The 26,862-nt window shown below is 38.2% G+C and overlaps 1 protein-coding gene across 1 annotated transcript in view; it reads right to left on the bottom strand.

Moving 5' to 3' along the window:
- SPON1 (spondin 1) overlaps window positions 1–26,862 on the bottom strand; it is a 168,731-nt gene that overhangs the window by 117,230 nt on the left and 24,639 nt on the right. Inside the window, exon 3 of the mRNA XM_062494983.1 lies at window positions 17,199–17,332. Coding sequence (XP_062350967.1) covers window positions 17,199–17,332 — 134 coding nt within the window. The remainder of the gene's footprint in view (window positions 1–17,198; window positions 17,333–26,862) is intronic.

Here is a 26,862-nt window from a genome sequence, read left to right on the forward strand (position 1 = left end):
CTGTCCTGGCTCAGTTTGGCCAGACCACATCTGAGAGCAGTGGGAAAAAAGTGCCTTGAAAGATTTCCATGGAACAAGAAAGTCCACAACTATTGTACCATCCTGCTGTGAAAAGCTCTGCCAAAGACACAGAAATTGCATTTGGGATATTAAGAAACAGGAAATGTCATAAACCATAAAAATTCAGGCCAGCCTTGGGACTGCTCCAGTTCATACCAGAAACCGAGGAGTCAGTTTGGGGTAGGGTTTTGGTTTTTTTTTTTCTCCATAGAAACAGCTTTAGATAGTTTTCCTCACTCCTTTTGTCAAATCCTAGCATGAAAAGAAATACCCTTATTTGAAATCACCTGTGTGGGTGTAGTCATGTGACAAAAGAAGTAAGGAAGAGGATTTTCAAGAATTGTTCCTATGACATTTTTTAAGCTTACATCAAAACCATTAAGTACAATATTAGAGTTACATCTGAATAAAACAGGTTTTGTTAGAGCTGGTGAGGATACCCCAAGTTTTACTTGGATGTTGAGAAATAATAATAATCTACTGAGGTGCAGATAAGACACTTTTCCTGCTCTTTACTACCTGTGAGTTAACCTTGTCTTGCCCTTCTAGCTATCCAAATTATTTTCTTTAATTATTTCATGCCTCACTGATTTAATTACAGTATGATAAGTTGTTTCCCCACCCAGAAAGCTACTGAGAACAATTAACAAGATGTTGTTTGCTTTCTTTTTTGGATTTGTTGGGGTTTTTTTGGAGAGAAAGAATTTCTAAATATACCATTTACTTTAACACAAGAAAGTGACCACAAGTTTGCATCTACTGTAATTTTGTTGATGCCACTGGGTTTTGTCATTCTAATGCATTATTTAGGATGTTCCCATTTTATTTCCTTCTGTGTTGTCCTTAAAAAAAGAACAACCCTGTGTTTCTGACAAGCACTTAAAAGGTCAGGGGAAGCACAAACTCCCAGACATTTGCCAACAGCATTTACTTCTTTTTCTAATATTTAGGAGACTTTTATTAAAAAGAAATTAAAATACCTATGAAAGCCTATACAACCCAGTAGCCAACAGATGTCCAGCAATTTTTACACTGGCATGACATTTGACAACCACATTCTTCAAAATAATTTTCAGTTAGGAAAGTGTGCTGTCTCAGCCAGGACAGGCTCCATCTACACCAGAATCTGGCAGCTGCCATCACTGACAAGGGTCAACATTCTAAAAGTTTGCAGCAAACTATTTATTTCTTAATGCATAACTTAGAAGTTAAAACAAAAGATGCATTTTTTGCTGTCATATTGTGGGGTTTGTTCATTAGTTTAAGTGTATTGTTAACACAGTTTAAACAAACCAACTGGACTTGATATTTGACATGTGTTGGATAAAACACAGTAATATTAAGATGAAGTTTACCAGTGCCATAATTCCTCATTTACATCCCTGCAGAAGATGAGGATCTCTTCTCCAAGAGATTAGTCCCATGAAAAACAAAAAAACCATTCATTTCTAAAAACTTCAGTACACGAATACACACCAGAGTATCCTTCTTCAGTTTTATTTTTTCAACATTTCATGTGTACTGTCAGAAAATACAACTCAGAGAAATGCCACAGCAAGAGCAAAGCTCTCTAAAGCTTTTCATGCAAATTTCCTCTTGTTTCCAAATCCTTTTGGTGTCCTTCATGTCACACCTGGGGCTGCCACCCCACACCTGCACTTCAGGACTAATCTGGCCATCATATTCAATATATGAATATAGTACAACAAAAAGCTCTGTGAGAAACCACAGCTATACATGCTGCAATCTTGTATTTTTCCTCAAAAAATCTCCCTGTTCTTTGCTTGAATGGCCACGGGACATAAATATTAAACTCAAATCTTCAGGATAAAAGGTCTTGCTGACACGATAATTTCAGACAGGAGTGCTACACCTGTTACTTGCAAAACAAACAAACAAACAAAAAAAAAAAACTAAAATAAACTAGAGCAAAAAAGCAACATCATATAAAGCCCACTGCTGTTCATGGGCTATATCTTCACTAGGGATTTCAACTGTCCCCACTTTTTGCAGCAATCTCTTTGCATTTCAGAGCTAAGCATTATAAATCATACTGCAAAGGAAAGTCTGAACAGATTGGATAGGAGTGAGTTTTTGGAGGATGGATTTATCTTCTAAGTAGTGCTTTTGTAGTTTGGATAGAAACAATCTACCAAAGGTGGGACTACAGGGTTTTTTTCAAGCTAGTGGGCCCAAATTACCTGATAACTGAGCTAACTTGTGATAAGAACCAATGCAAAGCACTTGTGTGCTAACCAACAAATCCTAAAAACAAAATGAAAAATAAAGCAAAATAAATAAAAAAACCCCAAACCTTATCAAGCAACTTATTTCTGCTTAATAAATGCTTATTCTGCATTTATCTCTGCAACCTGTACAACACTCACCCACTTGCAGAGGGAACTGAAATATTTAATTTCTTTGGGTTTTCACACCATGTCCCTTTTTACCTGATATAGCAGGATGGGGAAAAAAACCAAGCACATGGGCAAAGGCCACATCTCAAATGTCCCCTCACATATGCCCCCAAGTTCCCTACTTGACTTGAGGTCACTGCTCATCCTCTAATATTAATATTAATATTAATAATAATAATAATTTTGCCATTATTGCACAGCCCATGTGGACAGCTGAGACACAGTAAAAGCATATTTTCCCTTTTAAAGTATTGCTTTTAAACTTTATATTCTACTCATATTCCCCTCCCCACTTGAATCACCTTTTCACGCTCCAGGCTGGGGCAGTAAAAAAAGAACCACCACTTTTTTTATATATTAAAAAAAAAAAAAAATTAAGCATGATCATGAGCACCCAGTTAATGAAGTCAGAAAAATCCCCTAAACTTTAGAAAAATTGTTCTAAATTTTTAATATTTATAAAGCATGAATAAAAGAATTTGAAAATAAAACAAAAAAAATGACAGAGCAGTCATTCTCCTACCATTTTTAAAAAGGTTGTCAACTAGGCATATATTGAAATTATGTTTAAATTATTAAATTATTTGCTTGTACTGAAAAAAAAATTATTTGTCTAAAGCAATATCCTAACAAAGCCCACCCATTCATCAAATACTGATTTGGGCATAGTCAGGAGCAGAAACCTAGATTGGAATAAAGTACTTGATGTTTTCAAATCCGAAAAAAATCTTCATTTGAACTGACAGGAGCCTGAAGGTGAACGCCACAATTAATGGAACAAATTAACACCCACTGAAACAAAGATAACTTAATTTAATATTAAAATGCTTAATACTGCTTCTTAAAAAAGACCTTACTGAGATGAATGTATTTCCCTGAGGAAGTCTTTGAGGCAGTCAGTGTCTTTAGTACTTGAGGTTTAGGAGTGGAACTGGAGCCATCAGAAGAGACCTGTCATTTCTTTAGAGCAGCTGAGACACAGACCTCACCTGTCAAGAATTAATACCTGACACAATGAGTCTCATCTACCTGGGCTGCTGTGGGAGCTCTCGCTGGCAGCTGGGACTGCACAGCCTGCTGAGCACTCAGCCACGGAATGCCAGGAGATGCTGGGTGCTCCTGCTGAAAGGCAAGAGCGCAGAGAAACGAAAGAAAATAAAGGACCCAATAACAGCCCTGTTATTGGTAGCTTCTCCACTTCCCTCACTCTGAAGGGGTGGTATATTGGGAAGAAGGCAAATTCAAATTGTATTAAAGGAACAGCTGAAAGACCACGCTGCTCATGGAACACGTAATTATCCGAGGAAGATGGAATTAACCCGTGAAATTCTTCTACATTGTTAGGGCTGTTTTCAGCAAGCTTCTCCACCTACCCATTGTTTAACACCTGCCCGTGGCTAGGAGCAATGCCTCGAGCTCATGCAAGGGCTCTGCTTGCCAAAATCCCTTGCAGTGGGGATTTGTAACAAATATTGTCGCCAGACTTTGGTACACAGGTTTTTGGAGAATGCAGTGGCAGGGAACCTGTACATCAGGGTCTTTGCTCTTCCCATTTCAGCCCTAAAAATGCCAAAATCGTGCAACCTTCTCGTGTCTGATTAGCTGCCAACACCAGGGGCACTGATTGCACTTTGGCTACAGCAGAGCAAGTGAATGATGGAGAAAGAAGATTTGCTAAACACATGAAAATCAGAAAAACACTCTCAGGGATAAGGAAACGGCAGTGTTGAAGAGTACAGAAACAGATTAGGAAATGGATCAAAAATTGTCCAAGACATGCATAGGAAGGGTGAGAACCAAGTCCAGGAATATCTCTCTGCTGCAGCAGTGGATTGTCAGACTGTGGGTGTGATTATATTTAAATTATAAACACTAACTCCCCTGCACCCCAGAGTATCACTCTGGGGTAGTGAAACTCCTTGGAAGATTGTGATTCCTTTCCACGGTGATTTTTAGCATTTTCTACACAACAACATTCAGCAGCAGGGAGAGGAAACAAACCCTTCCAGTCTCAAGAAGCTTTTTGCCTCAGTGGGGTTCCTGAAGTCTCGTTGATCCGGATAAAGGTCAGCATTTCATAGAGGAAGTGATTACAACTGGGCTTAGAGGAGCAGGGATTAAGCAAAAGATCCAGAGTCTGTATCTCCCTCAATCATCAGGACAAGGAGAGCACATGAATAAGACTATTAAAGGAGCACTGTGAGCAGCAGCAAGCAGCAGTGACAAGGATTAGAATGATAAATCACCCTTTATAGTGAGAAGCAGCCATAGACTAGGAACTGGAATTCGGCCCTACCAGTTTTATTTGGAACAAAAGTGTGGTTAATTAGATTCTTAACTCCATTAGAAACTCCAAGAGGGAGATGTTTTAATGTGGATAACTGAGATACATCAAGTGTCATTATAGATACAGGAGGAAATAGAGATTTTCATTGTTCAGACTTTGTGGAGAAAAGCCAGGCTGCTCCTTCAGGCTCATGTATGGGACACAGGTGAATCCATCATGGATTTGAGGTTGACAACCAAGCAGTGCCATCTAAACATTTCCAAATGCTGGTCTAGGCTTTGAAACTGAAACCACAAGGAGAACAAAATTCCTGATCTTCTAGACAAACATATAAGGTGTAACTATGTGACTTTGTTTATTGCAGTGGGGAGTTGTTTGTTCTCATCAAACATTCAAACTGAAAAAGAGACAGAAAAAAAAATGTGTACTTTGCAAACTAAAGCCGTAAAATTACCAGATGTACTGATGTGGAGGATGCTTTGAAAACCTAGACGGGTCCCACAGTCTTGTGATTCTGTTGGGTGACACCCCAATGACACCTGACAGACCTCCTCCCGAAATCAATTACCAGCTTCAGTTTCACTTAATCAGGAGGGAATTGAAGCCTGAATTTCTTATGAGGTGTGAGTGGCCACTGGAAAACCAGAAAATTATAAGGACAGGACTTAGAACTTTATTCTCACTTAGCCAAGTGGCTCACTGGAAAAGACAATGCAGATAACACATATCCAAGTACCTGTCAAATTTGCCTTCTCTTCAGTTTAGCTTTATTTTACTTGCTTGCCTGAACATATTTAGTATTTTGTGAGTAGAATTGTGTGGCAGACATACAGGTTACTATTATAAAAGCAGGAAGAATGCTCACTATTTGTGTTTCTTCACCACATTGAAGACAATGTTTTGGCCACAATTAATTCAGAGGAATTAGATAATTGCCTTTTGTTAATATTTTGCTGTCTAAATTAAAACTGATGAGCAAGACAACTTCTTTATGAGATGGCGGTGCCTCAATGCCTTCGCATGTGGAATGTATTTTTTATATGAACTTCTTCTACCATCATACATCAACTTCAGCCATCACCGCCAGGCAGTTACATTGCAAGAGAGCACTAATTTATTTCTCTGTATATAAAACTAGTATATATTCCATTTTCAGAGAAATCTATGGCATGAAACCCTAGGACAGGTAATCTATAAAACTTAAATGAGTTGGTTCATATTAAGGTTATCATGGGGCTCCATACACAGCAGTGACAGAGCATCAAGCTCATTATCCCTCTAATGAGCAGAGCTGAGTCCCTCCCTAGACACAGGCCTGTAACCCAGCCCTTTCTGCAGCAAATGAAACCCAGAAACCATTAAAAAAATATCAAATGTGCTTTCTGGTGCATTGCAAGACTTCAAACTACATTCTGCTGGAGCAGTGAACTGATAGAGCAACAAATACATTTCTTCGGGAAAGCAGGGCAAAAAGTGCTCAGGCTGCTGCTGTTCAGATAGAAGAGATACTTAATGCATGTCTAATGAGGTAGAAAAGATGGAAAAAGTGGGTACCTAATTACTGCAAGGAAAAGAAAGGAATGGCCTGCCCAATTATTGGTTGAATTTAGTGTTTCAATCCTTTTACAATAGCTTTAGAATTGTCAACCCAGGTAACGAGAAAGACAGCAACAATCAATTCCACAGCCAGTTCATGCAAAGAACAATTCCTTTTCTGGGTGGTTTTTCTGCCTTTCAGAATTTCTAAAGAACTGCAATAATACAAATAGCTGCACCTTTAAGAAAACAAATCAGAATTGATTTTGTGGTGCTTCACATGAAGCAAAGAATCAAGATAAATACAGTGTTCAGGTTCTGAGACCCTTGCTGATATTACACACTGATCTTAGGGACTCTCAAGCTAACAAATGGAAACTCACATGAGACTTGAAGTGCTATTCAACCCAAGGAAGGATAGCCAGAATCCAGCACCTTGTTAATTCATCCATTTGCCTTTCATACTGTAATTGAGCTGTGCTTGAAATTGCGACTGCAAAAGGTGCTCTGCAGAGCTGCTCTGGGTTTCTGTGGGCATGCAGAAACTTCACTAAATACTTACATCAGCCTGCAAGAAAATTTTTTTCTAATGAAAATTTCATCCCATACGTGCAGTGTCGCTTCTGACATTTAACTACAGGATTACTTACATATCCTCAGAGAATACAAACTGGAAATACTAACTGTATTATGGAGAAGAAAGTGACCAGTTGTGCCACATTCATGACTAACTTAAATTAGACTTTGCAACGTCTAGGAATTAGCAGTGTGTTCTAGGATTGAGAACTGCTTATCTACATTCTTTTATCTGGGTCAATAGACATTGTGAATAATGGAGGATCTTGCCAAAATGTTGTAACAGCAGGTTTTGTTAAAGCCTCAATCATTAGGCACAGACTGGATAAAATAATTTGTTACTAAATCTAAAAATTATCCACATTACACTACTTATCTTTTTAATTACCTCCTTTCATCACTGCTGTACTCGTTTTGCCCTTGACATTCACTGATGTGCAATGAGAACACCACCACACTAGAGTAAGAAAAATATATTTGGGCCCAGTGGAGTGCTGGTTTCAATATAGAGACCAAAATCTCTTTATCTGTGACCTGCAGAAATAGTATGACATTTTGATTCATGAATAAAAGGCATACTTTAAAAATGTATCACATTATATTAAAATAAAGCCTTCACTTCCTGACACAAGACAAATCAATTCTTTAACATGAATTATCATGCATAACTTCAGGCAATTGTAAAAAAATTGATTTCAAACATTCAGTAAAAAAAAATGACAACGCTCCTGATGTCATCAACAGTGACTATGTTTTGAAAGGAAATCAAATTATGACTATTTTTATTATTTCTATTCCTTTTCTCTCTTTGTTTCCCCTCACAAAATGACAATGGCCTTGAAGTCAAATTAAACATCTGTTTGCAAAATAAACCAGAGTGCTACTGACAGCTGCTGCCGAATGGCAAATGTCCTGCAGCTGTCGGGCTCCTAAATTAACAATGATTTTCATTACAAACAGCAAACAACAAGCAAATTACAGGGCTGAGTTTTTTCCCTCCATCCCACTTTTTGAAATTTATGAAAATGCAAACTCTCCTAGAGACTCAACCAGAAAGAAATCACAGTTTACTGTTTTATTTCCCCACTTGCAGGGACAAAAAATCAGACAAAATCAGATTTCAGTGTAAGATACTTCACAGAATGTCCCTCCTGACACATCTTAAATCCTCTTTTGCATTTTCCTCTAGGATATGTAAATAGAATTAATAAATCATCGAGGATTTATCTTTCTCTGATGAAAATTTTGTCAATGAGGAAAACTACTGAAAAAACCATTTTCTTGATTTTTCCTCCACCTATTTAGATTTGTAAACACACAGACGCAGGGGAAGCTTGATCATAGTACACCCTACTATCATCCAGTAAAGTCAGACAGGAAGGGCTTGAGTAGTTCACTGAAGTCCTTTCTGAAATCACTTTTTATGGCTTCCGTATTTATCTTCGAGTTTGGGATCAGCAAGTAGGACTTGGTTGTTTATTAAATCTTACCTAAAGTAGAGAGAGTTCTACAACACTTCTAGCCACCAGCTAAAAGTGAGCAAAAGGGAGGTGAACCTAGCTAGTTACAAGGTCTCCTAGAGCTACACAGTCCAATAGAGAAATAACACCTATATTAGTGATACTTTTGACCCAATAACCAAACTCCTGTGACCCTCCGTGCAGCACTAACTGTCCAACCAAAATCTACTGCCTGAAATCATGGAGAAGAAGGAAGAACACAGAAAGGAGACACCACCCAAAATCCTCCATCTTGTCCCATACCTATTAATTTATTCTAAAACCATCAAATTCCAAACCCTTCATTCACCGTGTGAAATCCCACACTTCTATTTAACTACACACCTGTGACTTTAACTCCATCACTCACATTTGGAATCCTTCTCCAAGGCCTCAGGTCAAAAGCAGTGTTCTCCATGGGGTCAGTGCCAGAAAGCACAGAGAGCTCCAAACTCCCACGTTTCTGGGTTCCAACACGTTCAAAAGCACTGTACCTCATTTTCCACTTCTCAGGACTTTTTGAATTGCACAGTTTGGCCTCACAGTTGTCCTTAGGACAGCACTGAGAATCTGGAAGGACCGAGGAACTCGGCGTGGATAATGGTTAGGAAATAAAAATGAAAGTTTTCAATGTCCCGTGTGGTTGTGTAGAACGCCAAATTAGAAATAGGTGAATTCTGGCTGGCTCTGTCTGTCTGTCTGTCTGTCTGACTGTGTTTGTGTCCACTGTTAACCTTAACAACTAATTTTTATTGAAGTATTTCCCCACAAAGTCTGGAGAAAACACAACGATGATCAAAAATGTAACTGATATCAGTGTCTTGTCAAAAGGCATGTTGAACTTTTCCAATGCCAGAATTCCTACACCAATGCACAATCTTTTTCTTTCTTACAAAACAGCTTGTTTTACAATAAGACATTTGTGGGGAAAAAAAATATTTTGGACCAATGAAAGTAACTGCACGTGCCTTCAGTTTACCACAAAATGTGCCATAACACTGATTTTATTTTTTTAATACGAAATTATTGTAGGCATTTTCAAGGTAGAGTGCAAAAAAGTTTTAAAATATTATCTTTCATAGTAAAGCCATGACTACATTCCCCCTGTTGCTAGAGAAGGACCACCACCCTTCTCCCTACTCTGTTTTTTTCTTTTTTTTTCTATTGCTTTGCTCTCCTCAAGGAATAAGCCCATCCTTGACTAGCAAAACCATTAAGCTGTTTTACAACACTACATCTTTACAAACAAAACACCATATAAATGAACCTAATTAGATTTTACGGGATTACTTTAATTATTGTACCATAAAATAGATTTTTTAGAAGAACACAAAATTGTAAGAAAATCCATTTATAACACTTTCCAAATTCACAAGCTCCCAGTGTGAAGTTAAAGGAACAATATTAAACCGGTGAGAAAATGAAAGTGAAATGGCTTTTGGTTTTAAATGTAGATGTGGCAGTAGATCCAGGGGCCTTCTACCATACATATTGAGATAAAATATGTATTTTTACACCTAAAGTTGAGCTGATATAAATATAGAAGCTATATAAAAATGCAGGTTTCTCTTTCTTCCTAACGCAAGTAAACTCTCTGGAGGTGTTTCACCTATAAAATAAAATATAGGGTTCTAAGTTACTTTCATTGAAAAGCTTAAACTTTTTTCCCATTCATTCTAAAAAAATTAAATTGCTGGATGAAGAAAATACTTAATTTATTTTTTAAGGAACCAGGACAGCAATACAAGCTTTTCTATCCTGCAGTGGTTTATAAAGAGGCATTGGCCTCTAGCTGCTCTTGAGAAAACAGGAAAAAAATGAAAACTGAGTTGAGCTGTACATAACAACCCAGCATTGAAGGACAGGAATGGACCTAAATCTGTTTTTTTCCCAATCTATGCCCCTGGCCATTTAAAGCTGGGCACATTTCTGCTACATCTCCTAAAAGTGAAGAATGGGGTAAAATGAAGGCACATCAAAAGGATCACATATGGAAAATTGCACATTTTCTATCTATCAAAGGTTGTGTTTGTTCTCTGGACTGTTAGGATGCACGGAGATATCTTAGTTTGCTATCTTAATTGTGCACAAATACTTAAAGTTTCAATATCAAGTCTTCTATTTAAGCTATGAAATATAATATTACATAATTATTAATATTATTAATAATTCTATAACAATAACAGTTATATTGCTATTATCTCTATCGAAATGAAGTTCAGAAGATGCTGTTATATGGCAGTTAACTGGAAGATAAATATTTTGATTTTTTTTAAAAAGTAGTACAGAAATTATAAAAATTTCTCTGCATGCAGAAGACTCATTGATTCTACTAGGAAAAAGAATAAAGGTATTTATAATATGAAAACTGTTATCTTCTGTTGTTCCATAAACAGAGCTCTTGCCAGGCAAGGAGGGCAGGTTGGTCTCTCTTTTTCCTTGGCTGTTATATTTACTTATTATGAAAAGCTGTCAGTAAATGCTTTACAAGTGTGCTCAATTGCTCCACTATTAGTATTCTAATAAACAGATAAAACTGTTGACATCAAGTGTCTGGACAATCTGAAAGGATGAATGGAAAAGAGAGAATAACAAATTTAATATCAAACAAGCAGGGTGTAGAGGCACGATTTTATAGGGAACTTCTCATAGCACGTCAATTGTACTCGTCTGCTTCAAAAAGTATCAAGAAAAATTCTATGTATTGGGGTAAGTAGGCCCTAGCAAGTAAAAGGAAATGTTTTAGCGGTGAAAACATCAGAGAGGAGCAAAGAATCTACCTAGAGAACTTCATCACCTTAGTCAAGTAACCTGAATAAATTCAAACCACGTCCAGGTTCTCTTCCCTGTGCCAGCTCATTGATACTGATGAGGGATTTAGGACAAGCATGAAAAGTAGCAAGCAAATTTCTCAGCTGTAACTGTACATAAGCCTTTGCTCCTTATTGTTTTTTAAGTTCAGCTCAGATGATCATCTATCAGATGTTGTTTTTATATGACTGGCAGCAGTTTCAGAAGCACTGCAGGTTCCACCCAGATAAAGCAACTGGAACTTCTTTCTGTTAGAGGCACATTTATGAAATGCTGGCTTTGTGGGAGTCATAGTAACAGCACTTTCAGCAAGAGAGATTAATTCTGAAGCACCTTTTATTCTGAGCACCCCAGTCTGGCATTCCTCGTTAACACTCCTCCTAACACTGTATTAATGACTTGGTCACATATTCATTTACACACCGAAGAGATGCTCTTGTGGATTTTGGGCCTCCTTGTCTAGGTGCCTTGTGCTCTGTTTCTGGCCCAGGGATCTCATTGTGACTTTTGACTGTAGAGAAGACATTTGGCTGCACAACAAGACACTTTCAGGGTGTGGATGTAGTTATGAACACCTGAGGTTTTATGACATTTGGTTCTTCTTTTAGTCTCTCCTACAGCACATTTCAGCACAGTGGTTTACTCAGAGTGACAGGCCAAGTGACCTGAACAAACAGAACACTTGAAGTCACAAGAAATCAAAAGGCAAATGCTCAAAAACTGGAGTTCACTCACCCTCAGAAGCGTGAGAGGAAGAGGACAGAATCCACAAGGAGGCTGGAAACTGAGTGTGATATCCAAGTCCCAGACCCATGGACTGGAACTGAATTGTCCTGGCAGATAAGACAGCTTTGCTCCCGTAGCACAACTATCTCAAAGATTTTGCTTGATGTACACTAAATATGCCATAGTTTTTATTTAGAAGGCTGCAAATTCCTCTGCTCCCTGACAATATGCCGACAAGAGCCCATGTAATTAAAATTATGATGATAATTACATATTCAGGAAAACAAGAAGCTCCACACTTTTCCTCAAGAACTCTAAACTATTTGCCTAGAGAATGGGAACGTTTTCCATGTTCCCTCAGAACACATTTCCAGACACAAACAGCAGAGACACAATGATGAACAGAGTGCATTTCTGCAAGTGCTAACAGTAATGAACAGTATTTACAGACAGCAGATTTTAATTTTTTGGTTGTTTAAACACGATACGTACAGCAGAAATAAATAACTTGTCTGCAGGAACTTTTGCTACATTTACCATACAAGTCACATGAGCTGTCTGAGAACTCAATGAGTTCAAGAGCCAATTGCAAACTGGGGTTTCTTCTCTAAATGGTAAATTGAATATAACTTATCTGCATGTGGCCATCATTTACTGCACTTAACAATTAATCCCAGCCTCGGTGAAAAGCAGCAAATGCTAAAGGAGGAGAAGATAATTACCATCTCACAGTACTTGACTCTTCATGAGATCTACACCAGCTGACAGATTTACTCTGGGTATTAACAAGATTCTCCCTACCATGCAATTTTAATATGCAACAAGCTAAGAACTTGACAAGATTTTCTTTGCTCTTGTATTCTATCACAGAAGTCTAAAGGACTTGCAGAAAACTGTTTTTCCTCCATTTCCCCACCAATCAGCTGGGTCAGACCTTTACCCACCTGCTCAGTACCACACTCAACTGAGACACTGTCTTGAGGAATACAACAAACCAGCTGAATCTAAAAACCTGGGGCTTAAAGCAACCTAAAAGTGGTGATTTTCCATCACTGCTAAGAGGCTTTCAATAAACATTTATTGTCCTTTTCCTGGTCAATGGGACAAATCACTATTTCAAATCCATGCTTTATACCTTCCTAGTTTAACAAGATAAATTTCCGTAACTTGGAGGTTTTTTATAGAATTAAGAACAGCCTCTGCATATTAGCTGTCAGGTTAAAAAAAATAAATGCATATGTACTGTTCTACTTTTTATGGAAAGTAGAATACGCTAAACCAAGCATGAAAGTTTATACGCAGGAAAAAAAAATAAAAAAAGATGTTTCTTTAAAAAGTTCTTACTCACTTCAACAAAATATTAAAATAGATTGACGAGGAGAGGGTTCAAAACCCTGAAAATTTCTCTACTTCCGTGTGATGATACAAACACCATCAGGCTCTGCCACTGCTCTATTTTCTATGCAATTATTTTCTCTGTAATTATTTTCTGTATAATTGCACATTTCAAACATAAATATAAACTTTTCTCAAGATAGTTTTAACAGTAGGTTTTCAAAGATCCTAGAAAGCATATGCATTCTGAAGAGCTCAGAAACCTAGTAAGTGAAGTTTAAAACAGAAACTTTTATGAGAGGATGAAGGCATGACCTGGCCCTCCCATCCTGACATGTGACATGTTGGTGTGGGATCGATCACAAGGAACAAGGGAAAGAAAATAGGGAGAAAAAGAGAGCACTGTGAACATGGAAAGTTGCACTGTGAACATGCAAACAAGTAGACTGTGCACAGCATGACAGCCTGGAAGGTCCAAATAGACAAATTTGGAGTCCAACCTTTAGGGTATTTCACTGTCATCTCTTGTTGGGAATGAAGAAAATACATGGATTATTCTCAACTAAACAATTACAGTACAGCATCATATGCTAATCCATCTTCTTTTTTCTTCTCACAGTTCTAAGTGTTCACACAGAAAGAGATGTTTTAGAAAGCAAAGTTGTGACAATAAGTCAAACACCTTTCCCCCCCCCCAGATTTGTATTTTGCAGACACCCAGAAATCAAGCATTACACACAGGCGTGCACACGGCAAATAATTTAGGATCTCTTACTGAACCCTACAGCTACAGATTCCCATTTTTCTGTGTCATTTGCTACTTGTCACAGCCACACTGATCATGTGCACTGTGCCTAGAAGGTGCTGGCAAGGCTACTACCCAAATCTGAGCAAGTCCTTCTACCAAAGCTACCAGACTCCAGAAACTGCAGAAAAAAACCCGTTCTCAAACCTCACTGCTAGTTCAGGAAAAGCTTCCTGGAAGATGCTCTACTTAGTTATTCCACCAGAAAAAAAAAAAAAATATTACAGTATTTGGCACCTAAACTGTAATAAGTTTTTATTGATCAGTTACATTACATTGTAACTACATTTAACTTTTCAGTATACTGAAGTGAGTAGATCAGGAGACAGAGAAAAAGGAAATCCTCATGATCCAGAACAGGCTCCAAAGTGTTACCATTTTTTGAAATTCTGAAACAAAGTCATCAAAGTCTTCAAGGATTTAAACAGGTATGTATTGACAATTTTAAAAATATTTGCACTTCCATCACATACAGAAGAAAGAAAAATACAGAGGGCTTGTTTCCCCTAAAGTTCAAGGTTTCAGAATTTTTCCATTATGAGTTTGGACTAAAATCTTAAAAATACCTGCTTTTAGACATTTTCTTTTATCATCTAGGATAATTATGAAAAAAATATTTCTAGTGCTGATGTTCCAAAAATTATTTCCGAATTATTTCCATTCTATTCTATGGGAGTGGACCATAGAGAAGGTTTGTGAAGAAGGCTGACTACAAACTCTACTTCAGATGCCTTCATGTGCAAAAGAGAAAATGTAAATGTGGTTAATGCCAGAAGTCATTGCTATGCGTGGAGCCATGGAGGGCTGCACTGCAGCACAAAGAACTGCCACATTATGAGGTTAATTTCTGGCATCAGCAAGTCTTAATAATGGTCATTCTTTCTTTAAACAGTCCTAGGCACGGAGCTGTTCCTCACTTTCTGAGCTCAACAAAGCATTCACTGGGAGGAAGCTTTTTTCTTTATTTCTCATATAATTTTTCCCCAGAGGTACTTAACAACTTCCTTTCACTTTCCAGCAGCACACACACCCCAAAGACACGCACAGCACACTGTAAATAGATGGTCATAACACCAAATTCTTTCCTTTTCCTGCAACCTGCATTTCCAAGTTTTTGTTTTGCCAAATGGGTTTTGAGAACTGGTAGCAGTCAGCTAATCTAGCTCTTTATTGGCACTTCAGTGTTTTGCTGGCACCACTGATGCACGTCCAGCTGCCTGAGAAGGTTGGAAGCCACAGGTTCAACCTTCACACTCCTTCAGGCAGGGGCAATTTCATACTTTCATGTGCAGAACATCAGCACTGCAGTTCTGACTGTTACATTTTGGAGCCTCTCTTATCTTTTCTGCAAGAATTTAGGTACCTCACCAAAAAAAAAAAAAAAAATCAGTGTTGAACACCCGGCATGACCTGACTAACAGTTAGGAGAGAGAAGAAACACTTATCAAGATCCTGCAGTTGGTGGTACTTTACTGCACTCCTTCTCTGAAAAGTCTCAGACAGGCCCCTGAACCAACTTCAGCCACAGATGTTTAAGTTTCAGTGAGAAAAGTATACATCTCAGTTAATTTCTCTTTTTTTTTTTTTTTTTACTTTTATTGGGTTTTTTGGTTGTTTTGGGGTGGTTTTTTTGTTTTGGTTTTTTTTTTGTTGTTGTTGTTTTGTTTTGGTTTGGTTTTTTTTGTAATGGCAATTTTATTTAGGACAGTAATGAAAAAAATAATCCATCAACTTGTGTTGTTGAATATCATTGCTGGATTAAAGTTTAAATCTTGCCTCTTTAAAAAGCCATATTGAACATCATCACATTATTAATTTACTTAAATAGCAAGTGCCTCAAGCAATATTGGGTATGCAGCTAAGAGGGGGTCAAGGCTGGGGGGTAGACCAAGGAGCTTTACTGAAAAAAAGCTCAGCAAGGAATCTTCTGGATTGCCAAAAGAACTCTTGAAAAATTCCATCCTTAAACATAACAAAATTTACAACAGGGTTTACTGCAGCCTGATGTACACCTGTCTGAGGGTGCTGTAGAGACTGTAAGTGTATTCTTGAGCTGCTTTAGTACACATTAAACCAGGTGATTCTTAAAATTATTTCCCTGAAACTAAGAAACACCAAGTAGAAGCACACTGCCAAAGATTTGAGACTGTTCCAGAGCCAGAGTTGAGGCTAGACAACCCTCAGGGATGTGGAAGAGGAGAGAGTCTATGTCATTTCTATCTGCAAGAGGAGAAGCGAAGCACAGGGTGAAAGGAAAGAAGCCACAGACCATTTTTGCTGGTGGCAGTTTCACAGCCTGCCCAGAAATCAATTGCAATTCTAATAAAACATTTTCCTTAACTGCTCTGAACTATCTTCAGCAAAATCTTTGTGACAGCCCTTCCTTAAAAGCCTAAAAAGCCACTATACCCAGCACTGAAAAGCCTCTTTGAAATACTTTGGTCTGCTGCAAGGCACATCTTAGAAATTTTTAAGGCTTCTCCCAGACATGGATTCAAAGCAAGCAAAGAAATCCCATTGTCTTTGAATAATTAACCAATTTGTCCAATTAAATACAGCAAACAAAGTCTTAAGAGACGGGACAACATTTCTCTGGCACTCTTTAGTTCTACAGACCAATGAGTGACCCTGAAGAAAAGTGAACATAGAGTTATCTTTATTTACTGCCTGAAAAGCATGATTCCACATGAGAGTGTGTAATAAAGTAAAATATCAGTAAATGATCACTAGGTCTAAAAACAAAGAATTCACCTGTAAACAAACAGATCTGGTACTTCTGATAAAGGTCCCTTTAAACAAACATGACTTTGCAGAACATTCCTATTATTCATCTCGACTAAGAGCACAGTTTTTACCCACCAGAGGGACTCAGTTTTGATCTTAAAAATTAAGAATTTTTTACATCCTTTTTTAGGTGAAACTAAAGGCTAACAAGTTCAATTAAGGTTGCTGACTCAATGGTTATTGAAGGCTTGGAGTTCCTTTCGAATATTTAGGCCTTAAATTGCTAACATTTCACTGTGCAAATAGAACTAAACTTGGCCAAATGTATCCAAGGAGGATAAAGGAACTAAGCACTCCATTGTTTCCAATAAATATTCAACTTATTAACTGAATTTCACTTGCATATGCCTTAAGATACTTACTTGAGGATCACACAGCCTGTCCCAGCGGGAGGAGCTGTCCAAAACACCTGGATGCGTGTTCTCCTTCTCGGGGTGCTCTCAGTCACAGCAACGGGACAATTGCTCATGAACTGGGTTTCTTCTTCATCTATGATCTAGGGAAACGTGAAGAGAAGAGTGCAAAAGATGAGGACATGCACGGCCAACGTTTTTCATGTGTGTTTTGTCACTTCCTGGTTTATATTTATAATTCTCTCTGCCTAGCTCAGCATTACTTCCGTGAATTTATTTAGGACGTGCAGACTGCCACTGAATTGGAGACCACAAGCTCACAAAATGAAGACAGAAGAATAAGTCCTGGGTAGGAGAATTCAGACCTTTCAGAGCATCGCTGCAAATAACCTTTTCTTTTGTGGTTCCCGATTACTGGAGCTTCCTGTAAATATTAATGAACTGAAAACAATAAAATATTCATCGTTTCAGAGGATTGATAATCCATTATTTAGTCCAAACTGCAGATATTTTTGCTTTTTTGATTGATTGGTGGTTAACAGAAAAGTTTAAATGGTACAAGTCAAAAGCCAGAGAGGCAGATTTGGAACAGGTGCTCCAAGGATTTTACTCAAAGGTGTCATGTCAAAATATCTTTCTCACTGCATATGTGTTTCATGGATTGTACTTTAAGCCTTCTGTTCATCAGATCTCAAAAAAATTTCGTCAGAAACTGTTAAATTGTATCTGGAAATAGGCAATGCTCTGATATTGCAAAATTTCTCTTCCAAATGCTCAGTGGTCCTGTTTGATTTGATGAAGTCACAATTCACACAGCACTGGGTCAACATTCAGGTAATGAATTGCAAACCTTACCATTTTGAGGAAAAAAGCTAAATTTATCAGTTTATAGGAGGATTCAGCTCTGAAGGGGCTTCTTCAGAATCCTGCTTCTAACAGCACGCACACACACAAACATACACTTTTACCAATTAAACCATAAAAAAGAATAAAATCTTCTGCAGTAAACATAAGATTAAACAAGTATTTTGATTAAAAAATACTCCTTTGCATTCTAAAAAAAAGATAGGCACTATCTTTAATTGGGCCAGACCTGCTTTAGTGAGCAGGCATCTTTGCTATCCCACCCAAGGATACCATCAGCATTCCCAAATATCTTTAGCTAAGCCAACAAACATTTCTGTATTTGCATGGCAGGATGAAGTGGTGCTGGCACAGAGGAGTGCTGAGAAACTCTCTTTAGCTGGTCAACAGAGCAGTGGCTAATGAGTTTTAAATTTAAAGCCATTAATATGCTTCAAGTTTTTTAACGCTCTGTAGAATCTGTGTAACCAAACACAGTGTGCACATTTGCTGGGTTTTAATTAACAGGAAGCAGTGGGAAGTGTGGGATCCAGTGGAGGCTTAAGCTGACTGCAGAGTTTCTGCTTCTGCTGGATACAATTTAATGTGTGCAAGCTGAGCACCAAGAAATCCCCGACCAACAATTCTGCTCCGGCCACCAACTGCACTTATTCCGTCTGCCTTATTGCTGCATCAGTAAAACAGAGAAATAAAAGCACCTGCTTATCTCTCAGAAAGGTTGTCTCAATTATTTCAGGACCATATCAACTGACCTTTTATCCCTATCTCACAGTAATTCATTCTCAATCAAAACCTAATTTTGGTGGCAGCTCTGAGAGAAGAATGAGTGATTTTGTACCATCTCATACACAATAAAATACTATTGCATGTTATACAAAAGCATGATAATTCCCATTGAAAAGGCTCTTAGGGGGTCATCAGAAAATTCTTTAAAAGGACAGCTTTCCTAAAAAAAATGGAAATATTACAAATTACTGTACAAATTGCACAGGCTCCCTTGTCAGATGCAAAGCTCTGCTGCAGTATAAGTCACATTCCTGGATAAAAACTTTAAGAATATGTTCAATCCAGGTCAAGCTTATGTAATTACACGTAAGTATGAATAGGATTGATCAGACACAAGCTATTCCACAATCACCAATGAAACTTTTTCCCAATCCAGTTGAGCTCTTGCCTGGCAGACGTTCCACCAATGAATGCTTCTTGAGAAACCCAACTGAAAGGAGCTGGGGCTCTCCAAGAATAAAACCACTGTTTTCATTTAACAAAAAACTTAGCTGCTTTCATATCCCTAAAGATCATTCCTCCAGCAGGCATCACTGTAGACCTACAATGATGTAGGTCTTTGTGCATTTGCACATTAAGAAAATTCTTATTCCAAGTTGAATCCATCCTGCTTTTCTCCCCAGCAGCGAATGGAATCACAAGGAACCCCAAAACCAAATCCAACAACCAAAGGAAGGAGTGAGCAGCTGTGAGAAGTTATTACAAGCCACACTGCTGACTTGCCTGCAGAAGCTGAACTATGTGTTTGGATTCTAGATAGCCATTACAGTGAAGCACATCCTTGTTCCAGCTGCAGCAAATTAACACGGAAATGTTTTTTGCACTTCTACTGTATACTCAATCCCTGAAAATTAGCAAGTAAAGAGTTTTCTCAAACATCTCTGTAATAAACTCATTTGAAAGTTCTGGTTGCATTTTAGAACATGATCCTGGAAGGACAGGAAGTGGCTGAGCCTCAAGGCTACATCACAGTTTCCTGCATCACTAAGCATCAAAGCAGAAGACTTACGCAATGAGCGTCTACTGGAAAACACTGAGGTCTTCCAAAAAGCATTCCTTTGAAGAAAAATTGGATAGAAGCCTTCTCAGTAAAGACTCCTATGTTGACATAACACAGTACAGAACTCCTAAATTAGTTGGAAAGGCTTGAATGCCAGTTGATTTCAGATGATTAAAGAAAGTAATCTTACGATATATAATAAACTCAAGAATTTTCCAGATTCTAGGATTTCAGATAAACCATCTCAAATCCATTCCTTAAAAAGATGGGGGGTTTCTTTCTGTATCCCTGGAGGTTCAATTCTTTCTAAAAAGTTTCTTAGGAGTGATAAGAAGGGAATCCTGATTTATACTCCAGGATTACAAATGACATGATATTTTAGGGTGGTGGATGATATTAATACACTCCCATGCAGGAGAAAAGCAATAGCATCCTGGCCAAATTGGGGGAAAAAAAAGAGACATGTAATACAATCCTGATTATTTTTCTGGAACCAAGTCAGACCACATAGGCATGGAGAAAAGATCTGGCTGGGGAAAGGCACACACATTAAAACATAGCATTTTCAAAAGTATAGCTTCTAAAGCCCAGGTTATCTGCAATGGGAAGCCTTACATTTTCAAGAATAGGCCAGCAAATTATCCACATGTTGGACAAAAATCCTAAAACCAAAAAATAAACACTCGGCCAAAGAATCTGAACCCCCAGAGGGAGGGATCTCTATGTGACTTATCCTTTTGAATCCACAAATGTTATTACATTAGATTTTAATATTCTAGTTAATTTTTTCGTGTGGTGGTTTTTTTAACTTTTTGTTAGGGTATTTTGGCTGGTTGTGGTTTTTTTGTTGTTTTGTTTTGTTTGTTTCTTGCTTTGGTTTTTTGGGGTCTTCTTGTCGGGTTTTTTGATTGGTTGTTTTTTGTTGGTTTTGTTTTGGTTTGTTTGTTTATTTTGGTTTGGTTTCCTTTTGGGTTTTTTCCCATTATGATTGTGGTATTATTTGATCAATTTATTCCTTCAGGACAATTAGCATAAATCCTGAACAAGGTTATTTGAGTTAACTAAGATTCAAATAAGTGTCACAACAAGTAGAATTTGGCTGAACTCGGGTCAACAAACATGAAAGTAAGGATACTACAAGGGAAAATTTACCAGCTCCAGGTTCAGTCTTACATTCTTTGCATATTCCAAACACCGATGAGGTTGAGAACTGGTTCTGGGTGCTCCTGAAAAGCAGGACTGGGTAACTGTTTAGTTGTTAAAAAAAAAGGAACAACTTGTTTTCTCATTACTGGAATGTTTCATGCTGAGTGACAAAGCTTGCTGTTTCTGGTTTCTATAAACTATTAGTCAAATAAATGAGAATTCTATCCTTAAGGTTATATCAGTATTGGGGAAAAAAGGTTAAAAAAAAATCAAAATACCATACATTACAAAGAAAGGGATTAGTACTGAGTACAAAAGGAGATGAAGTTTTCATGCACTCTCTACTGGCTTGTGTCTGCTTCCTTAGTTGAAACCACTGGCTAGGACCTTCAGCACCATTTCTTGTTCTCTGGACACATCATCACTTTCCACTCACTGGAGCAGCTGCATTCTGCTGGAACAATGGAATTAAAGGGAAAAAAAAGAAAGAACACAACCAGAAGTTCACAGGATAAGCATCTTTGTGGGCAGATTTCTTCTCTGGAAGAGCTAATATGAATATTGCAAAGCTGTCTTCTCCTTGAGGAAACTTTCCAGTTATAAAAAGAACATTGGTCTGTGTCACAGCAATAATATTTGGCCTCTAGGGATTAACCTAAAGAACAGACCTCATTATATGGAACATAAAATTAATGGTGTACAAAGTTAGTTTAAAAACCCTTCCTCAAAGATAAGCTTCACATAACCACATTTTCTGACCAAAGGACACAGCATTTCTCTCAGAGGCTGTGCTCAGAATCAGAAGAATCAGAACTGGGACATTTTATGCAGTGCCAGTAATCAGTCTTGGTGCAGACTGTGATTCAAAGTTGTACAGAACCACTGAACACTGCTGGGCTCTCTGAGAGTGGCCACCCTTAACAACGCACCACAAGGCTGGAGATGTCTGAGAAGGGCTAGGGCTGGGATTTGACAAGGGTTAGGGTTTCTCTGAAGCACTGAGAAAAGTGCAGATTTACTGAAGAAAGGCACTGTCAAAATACTTTTGAGGATTATCACTGCTTTCTGGTAACTCCTAGCACAAACTTCACGTAGATGTTGCACAAAGTTGCCATTAGAAATCAAATTTAGTTCTGTAATCCCTACCTGAAGGAAAAAGTGTTTTGCTATCAAGAATCTGCTGTTCTTTGCTCTTCAGTCCAAACAAACCCAAGCTATTTTATTCCTGCAGGGCAGGCAGGGTCTGCAGGGCTGCTGCAGGGTCTATTTCAAGGTGCAGCTCAAACAAAATGAGAAAGAAAGCAGTTCAGGGTGGCAAGAGCCTGAGGTGCAGTAAAGGTGGAGCACTAGACACCACCAGCTTTCACACTAAACAGCTTCTCCTGCCCAAGCCTGGCTAGGGGAAGCTTAACAAAATAGTTATTTCTTCTTTCCTTAATGTATATGAAAAGAGTAAAGAGGTTATGTGTATTGCCAGAAACAGGGAACAGTGGCTTGACTGCATTTAGTAAATGTAAAATGCTATACTGTATGTTTTTCTTGCTTCAGAACCACTCTTAGTGAGCTTAAAGTTGTAACATGCTGAATTATAAAGCCTGCACTGAAGACTTATGCCTGTACAATTAAAATGGCCAATTAAGTTGATGCTGTGAGTAAAACTCAAGAGCTGAATGAGCACAGACTGCTGTGAATTGAGGCAGTTTCCATCTAAGTAGTCACTAACAGGGGACTTGAGCTCCAAAGTTTCATCTTTGTTTCCCAGGAAGTTCCCTCCTTGACTACAACATTAACATCTCCATCAAAACAGTTTGGTAAACTGACTCAGGCTACTTTATCAGACAGTGTTACTGGGAAGGGGGGTTGGCAGATAATCCAGCTTTTCCCAGATAACATTGTTTTTACCATCCCTAACACAGAATCTATACCAGGCACAGAAAGCTGTCATTATTCTCATAGCTATATATCACATTGGGTTCTAGCAATAATTTTCTTTAAGGAGTAGTTATTTCGACTAAAGAAAATCATTTAATATTTAAAAGCAATTTGCAAACACTCATTTCCAGCAGGGGAAAGACAAAAAATCTTCACAAATCCTATCATCTTTTGAAATCCCTTCAAATATTCTAGCTCCTTAGCACACCCAGTGCTCTCCAACAACGCTCACCAGAAACTGGGAATTGTTTTGAGCACTGAACTTGCTTTTCACACCCTGGCACACAAAGACCCAAAGTGGCCCAGCTGGCTCTTGCCAAAAAGAGTGCCCTGGCAGGAGCATCAGAGCATACAAATTACTCACAGCACCAAGGGCACCAGCACCAGGGAATGGTGCAAAGGAACTCCTGTGATGCTTTGTACAAAAGCAACGAGTCACTCTGTGCCTTGCATGACAAATGGCTTAACTCCCTTCCTACTGTCTACACAGCAGCTTTTACAGTATTTGAAATTATGTGTATGGATTCTGGGAACGACTGAAAATTTTAGTTCAAAGAAACAGGACTTTTGGCTCGCTTCAATGTACAATTTAATCAACTTAGGTCAAAATCTAGAGTGAATTTACTGAGGTCAGACTCTGTGCTGACCAATTCAAACATACTGATTTGTGGGTTACAGGGAGTTTTTTGTTATATTCAGGCAGTAGCTAAAGAAATGGATTTGCTCTTCTCTTAAATGATAGGGGGCTTTACGGCCTAAGCGTAGTTTAAATTAGGAAGCATGAAACAGCAGATGAAAAGAGAGTAAATTTTATGATTGTAAAATGAAAACGAAGACATTTTACTTCCAAGACTCTGTTCCAAGGACTGGGAAGCAAAGCTGTCCCAATGCAGCCTTAAACCAGATTAATAAAGAGTGAGGATGATGGGGACATGGATGAAGGCTATGCTGGGATGACCCTTAGCAGTCCCCTGGGAACAGAGTCAGCATTAGTCAATCCACTGGCCAGTTCCCTACACCTGAGCAAGGCCAGCCCAAAATAGCAGCTGTAGACTATTAAATCAAATCATGGAAAATAAAAAAGCATTTAAAATTTAAAATAAAATGTTTAAAAAATTTTAAAAAATTAAAAAAATTTAAAAATTGATCACGCCATTTAGGGCTCTCACAAATTTCTTATTTCTGTCTTCCATGTGATGGAGAGATCAGAGTGCCAACAGTTCTTCCAAGATGACAAAACTAACACACTCATTTCAGATGGGAATATAACCACAATAAACCTCAACAAAGATCCACAGAGACATTATTTATACTCAGTGTTCTGTTGTCAAACTATTTCAGTGTGGCCATTATTTATTTGGCAAAAAACAGCCACTACTCCAATCAGGTAAAAAATAGCTTTTGATAGATGATGTCTCAACTGCTTTAGCCTGGGAGGAACTGCTTGCTGAAGAGGATACTGTACAGAAATCAACAGTTTTTAGATAAAAATCACTTGAAATAAGTAAAAGTTTAAGGATTTTATATACTTCTTGTTCAGTCTGTACAGTTAGGACTTTTCATTCAAGTCTATAATACACACATTTTTCTGGAAAGAGAGAAAACTGCTGCTAATTCCAAAATATATTCCCCACCACTATATCCAGATATACATAACACAGTTAGATACCTCACATTAAAAAGAGCCTTTTAATCCGATTTTCTGGATAGATGGAAAGCTTTGGGAAGTTGTTTAAAGAACAAAGTGCTTTTGCAGCCTCATAAAAGAAAGTGATATAAAGCAAGGCAATGTGCACACAACCCTCGGCTGGAAGTGAGACGTGACTTGGATTGCTGAGCAACCTTTTCCAAATCACTTCAGTGTAGTCTGTGAGGCAGGGATGTTGACACTGAGCTCCTTTTTCAAACCAGTATCTTAAATGCTCTGTGATAACTTACTTATTATCCTTAACAGCTTGTCACACCTCCAATTGTTCTCAAGCTTCATAAACAGGAGCTCGTTGGGAAGAGATTAAATCTGAGATTCCAGATCTTCAGCCTCTTCCGTGATGCACCAGCTGCTCAAATTAAATGGAAAAGTAGCTTAGAAAGTCAGCTACAATTTGAGCCAGGGAAATCCATGGAAGACATAAAGTTGGAGTGGCCCCCTGTATACCAACCCTTTGTCTCACTTTCATGGAAAGAACAGCCAAATTCTATCAAAGATCTCCCAGCTCGGTGCATTGATGCTCACAGAACCCAGGAAGCAGAACAAAAACAAATCTGGCAGAGCTGCAGTTTGATGACTACATCTTCTACACCAGAGTACTTTTTCAGCATTTCCAGGGATTGTGGCACAACTCATTTAAAAGGAAATTTAAATAGCGCTAAAAAAAAAATAAGAACCTTAGCTTGGGAGAAAATGGTTTATGTTTTCATTTGGCTGCACAGTGTGATCAGAAGACAAAACTTATTTTTCTTCTTATTTATTTTTATTTCTTCTTCTTTATTTCTCTTATTTATCCTGCAAAAAGCTGAGACATTCTGTTGGAGTGTGCTCTGGGACTAGGATGGAAGACTCTGCTGGTGAGATGGAGGATGCAGATTCACAAATCCCTTTTGAATTAGGCTGTTCACTGTCAGTGAAAGATTTTACAAAGGTGCCTTCAGCCAGTTCTCTTCTGTGCTCTACCTCTCGTTTGTCCTGAACCAAGGGGAAACACTGGCCTGGCAGTCAGGTAGTGAAAAGCACTGATGTGCCTTCAACTCCCTGCTTATTTTTATAATTTAGTTTTATAACTTATTATTATAACTCCCTGTTTATTTGTATAACTTCCCCCCCAAGTTACAGAGCCAACCTCATCCCTGCTGGTCTAGTGAAGTGTTTTACTGATTTTACAAAGCAGAGGGATGCAAGAAAAGAGGCGGAGTGAAATCTGTCCTGGAGGGCACTGGTGCTGTGTGGAGAAGTATGTTTTAGGGCTACAAACATCCCTGGGGCAATCCTTGCTCTAATGGCTCAGGCACCTGAACCTTCTCCTCCCCATCCAGGTAAGAATCCTTCTCCAACTTGTGCTGCATCGCTACTTCAACCAGGAAATTATATCTGGATGAAAAGTTTTCCCACTCCAAAAAATTGTGAAAATTAATATATTCAATTAAAAGAGCCAACATATTGGTGTTTCTTTCTGGGGAGACAAGAGACCAGAATGTTTCCCCAAAATATTAAGAATTCCTTCTCAAGCATTGCCTTGCTGGTCCAGGACTGCAATTGCATCAGTTCCGGGAGTGCTAACATGGAACTTTTTTAAATGTTCAATCAAAAAATAAATCAGAAAACTCCTTTTGCATTCATTTCTGACCACCAAAACCGCCCTTGTTCGAAAAGGAACAAAACAGGGCTCTGAGCCTCCTCCCCAGACCCGGCCTTCTGTGCTGTCTTGAACCAGGGCACATGCATTTAAACCAAATTCTAGCACTGCATAAAGCATATTTCAAACACATTTTCCAAATCCACGTGGTGAAAGAATTCATTCAGATTCCTTCTGTCTCAAGCACAAACCAAAGATTTATAAATATGAACGTAAACCAACTTCCAGGTCTTATGCGAAGCATAAAATTTAAGGCCATTAAAAACTCTGATGAAAAAGTGTTCAGTATCTGAATCCAGGATCAAGAAGAATTATATTTATGGACGTGCGTGGAAAGCTGAAGGACAACCTAATTGCTGTGAGCAAAACTCAGCATTTGAATTTTCGCTGAATGCAAATTAAAGTCTTGTCAGCACATCCTTGATTCATCAAAACAATGTGAAACTTTTCATACCAGTACCAGGATTTTACTCAATTTCTGCAGTGACTGTCGTTATCTGCCTGAGCCCATGTGTCTTTGCTTCTGTCAAGGCACAGAATTTTTGCACAAAATTGCCATTTATAAATGCTTGAAGGAACGTGCCTCCACTGTGCC

Source organism: Cinclus cinclus, chromosome 6, assembly GCF_963662255.1.
Source record: "Cinclus cinclus chromosome 6, bCinCin1.1, whole genome shotgun sequence".
NCBI classification, from domain to species: domain Eukaryota; kingdom Metazoa; phylum Chordata; class Aves; order Passeriformes; family Cinclidae; genus Cinclus; species Cinclus cinclus.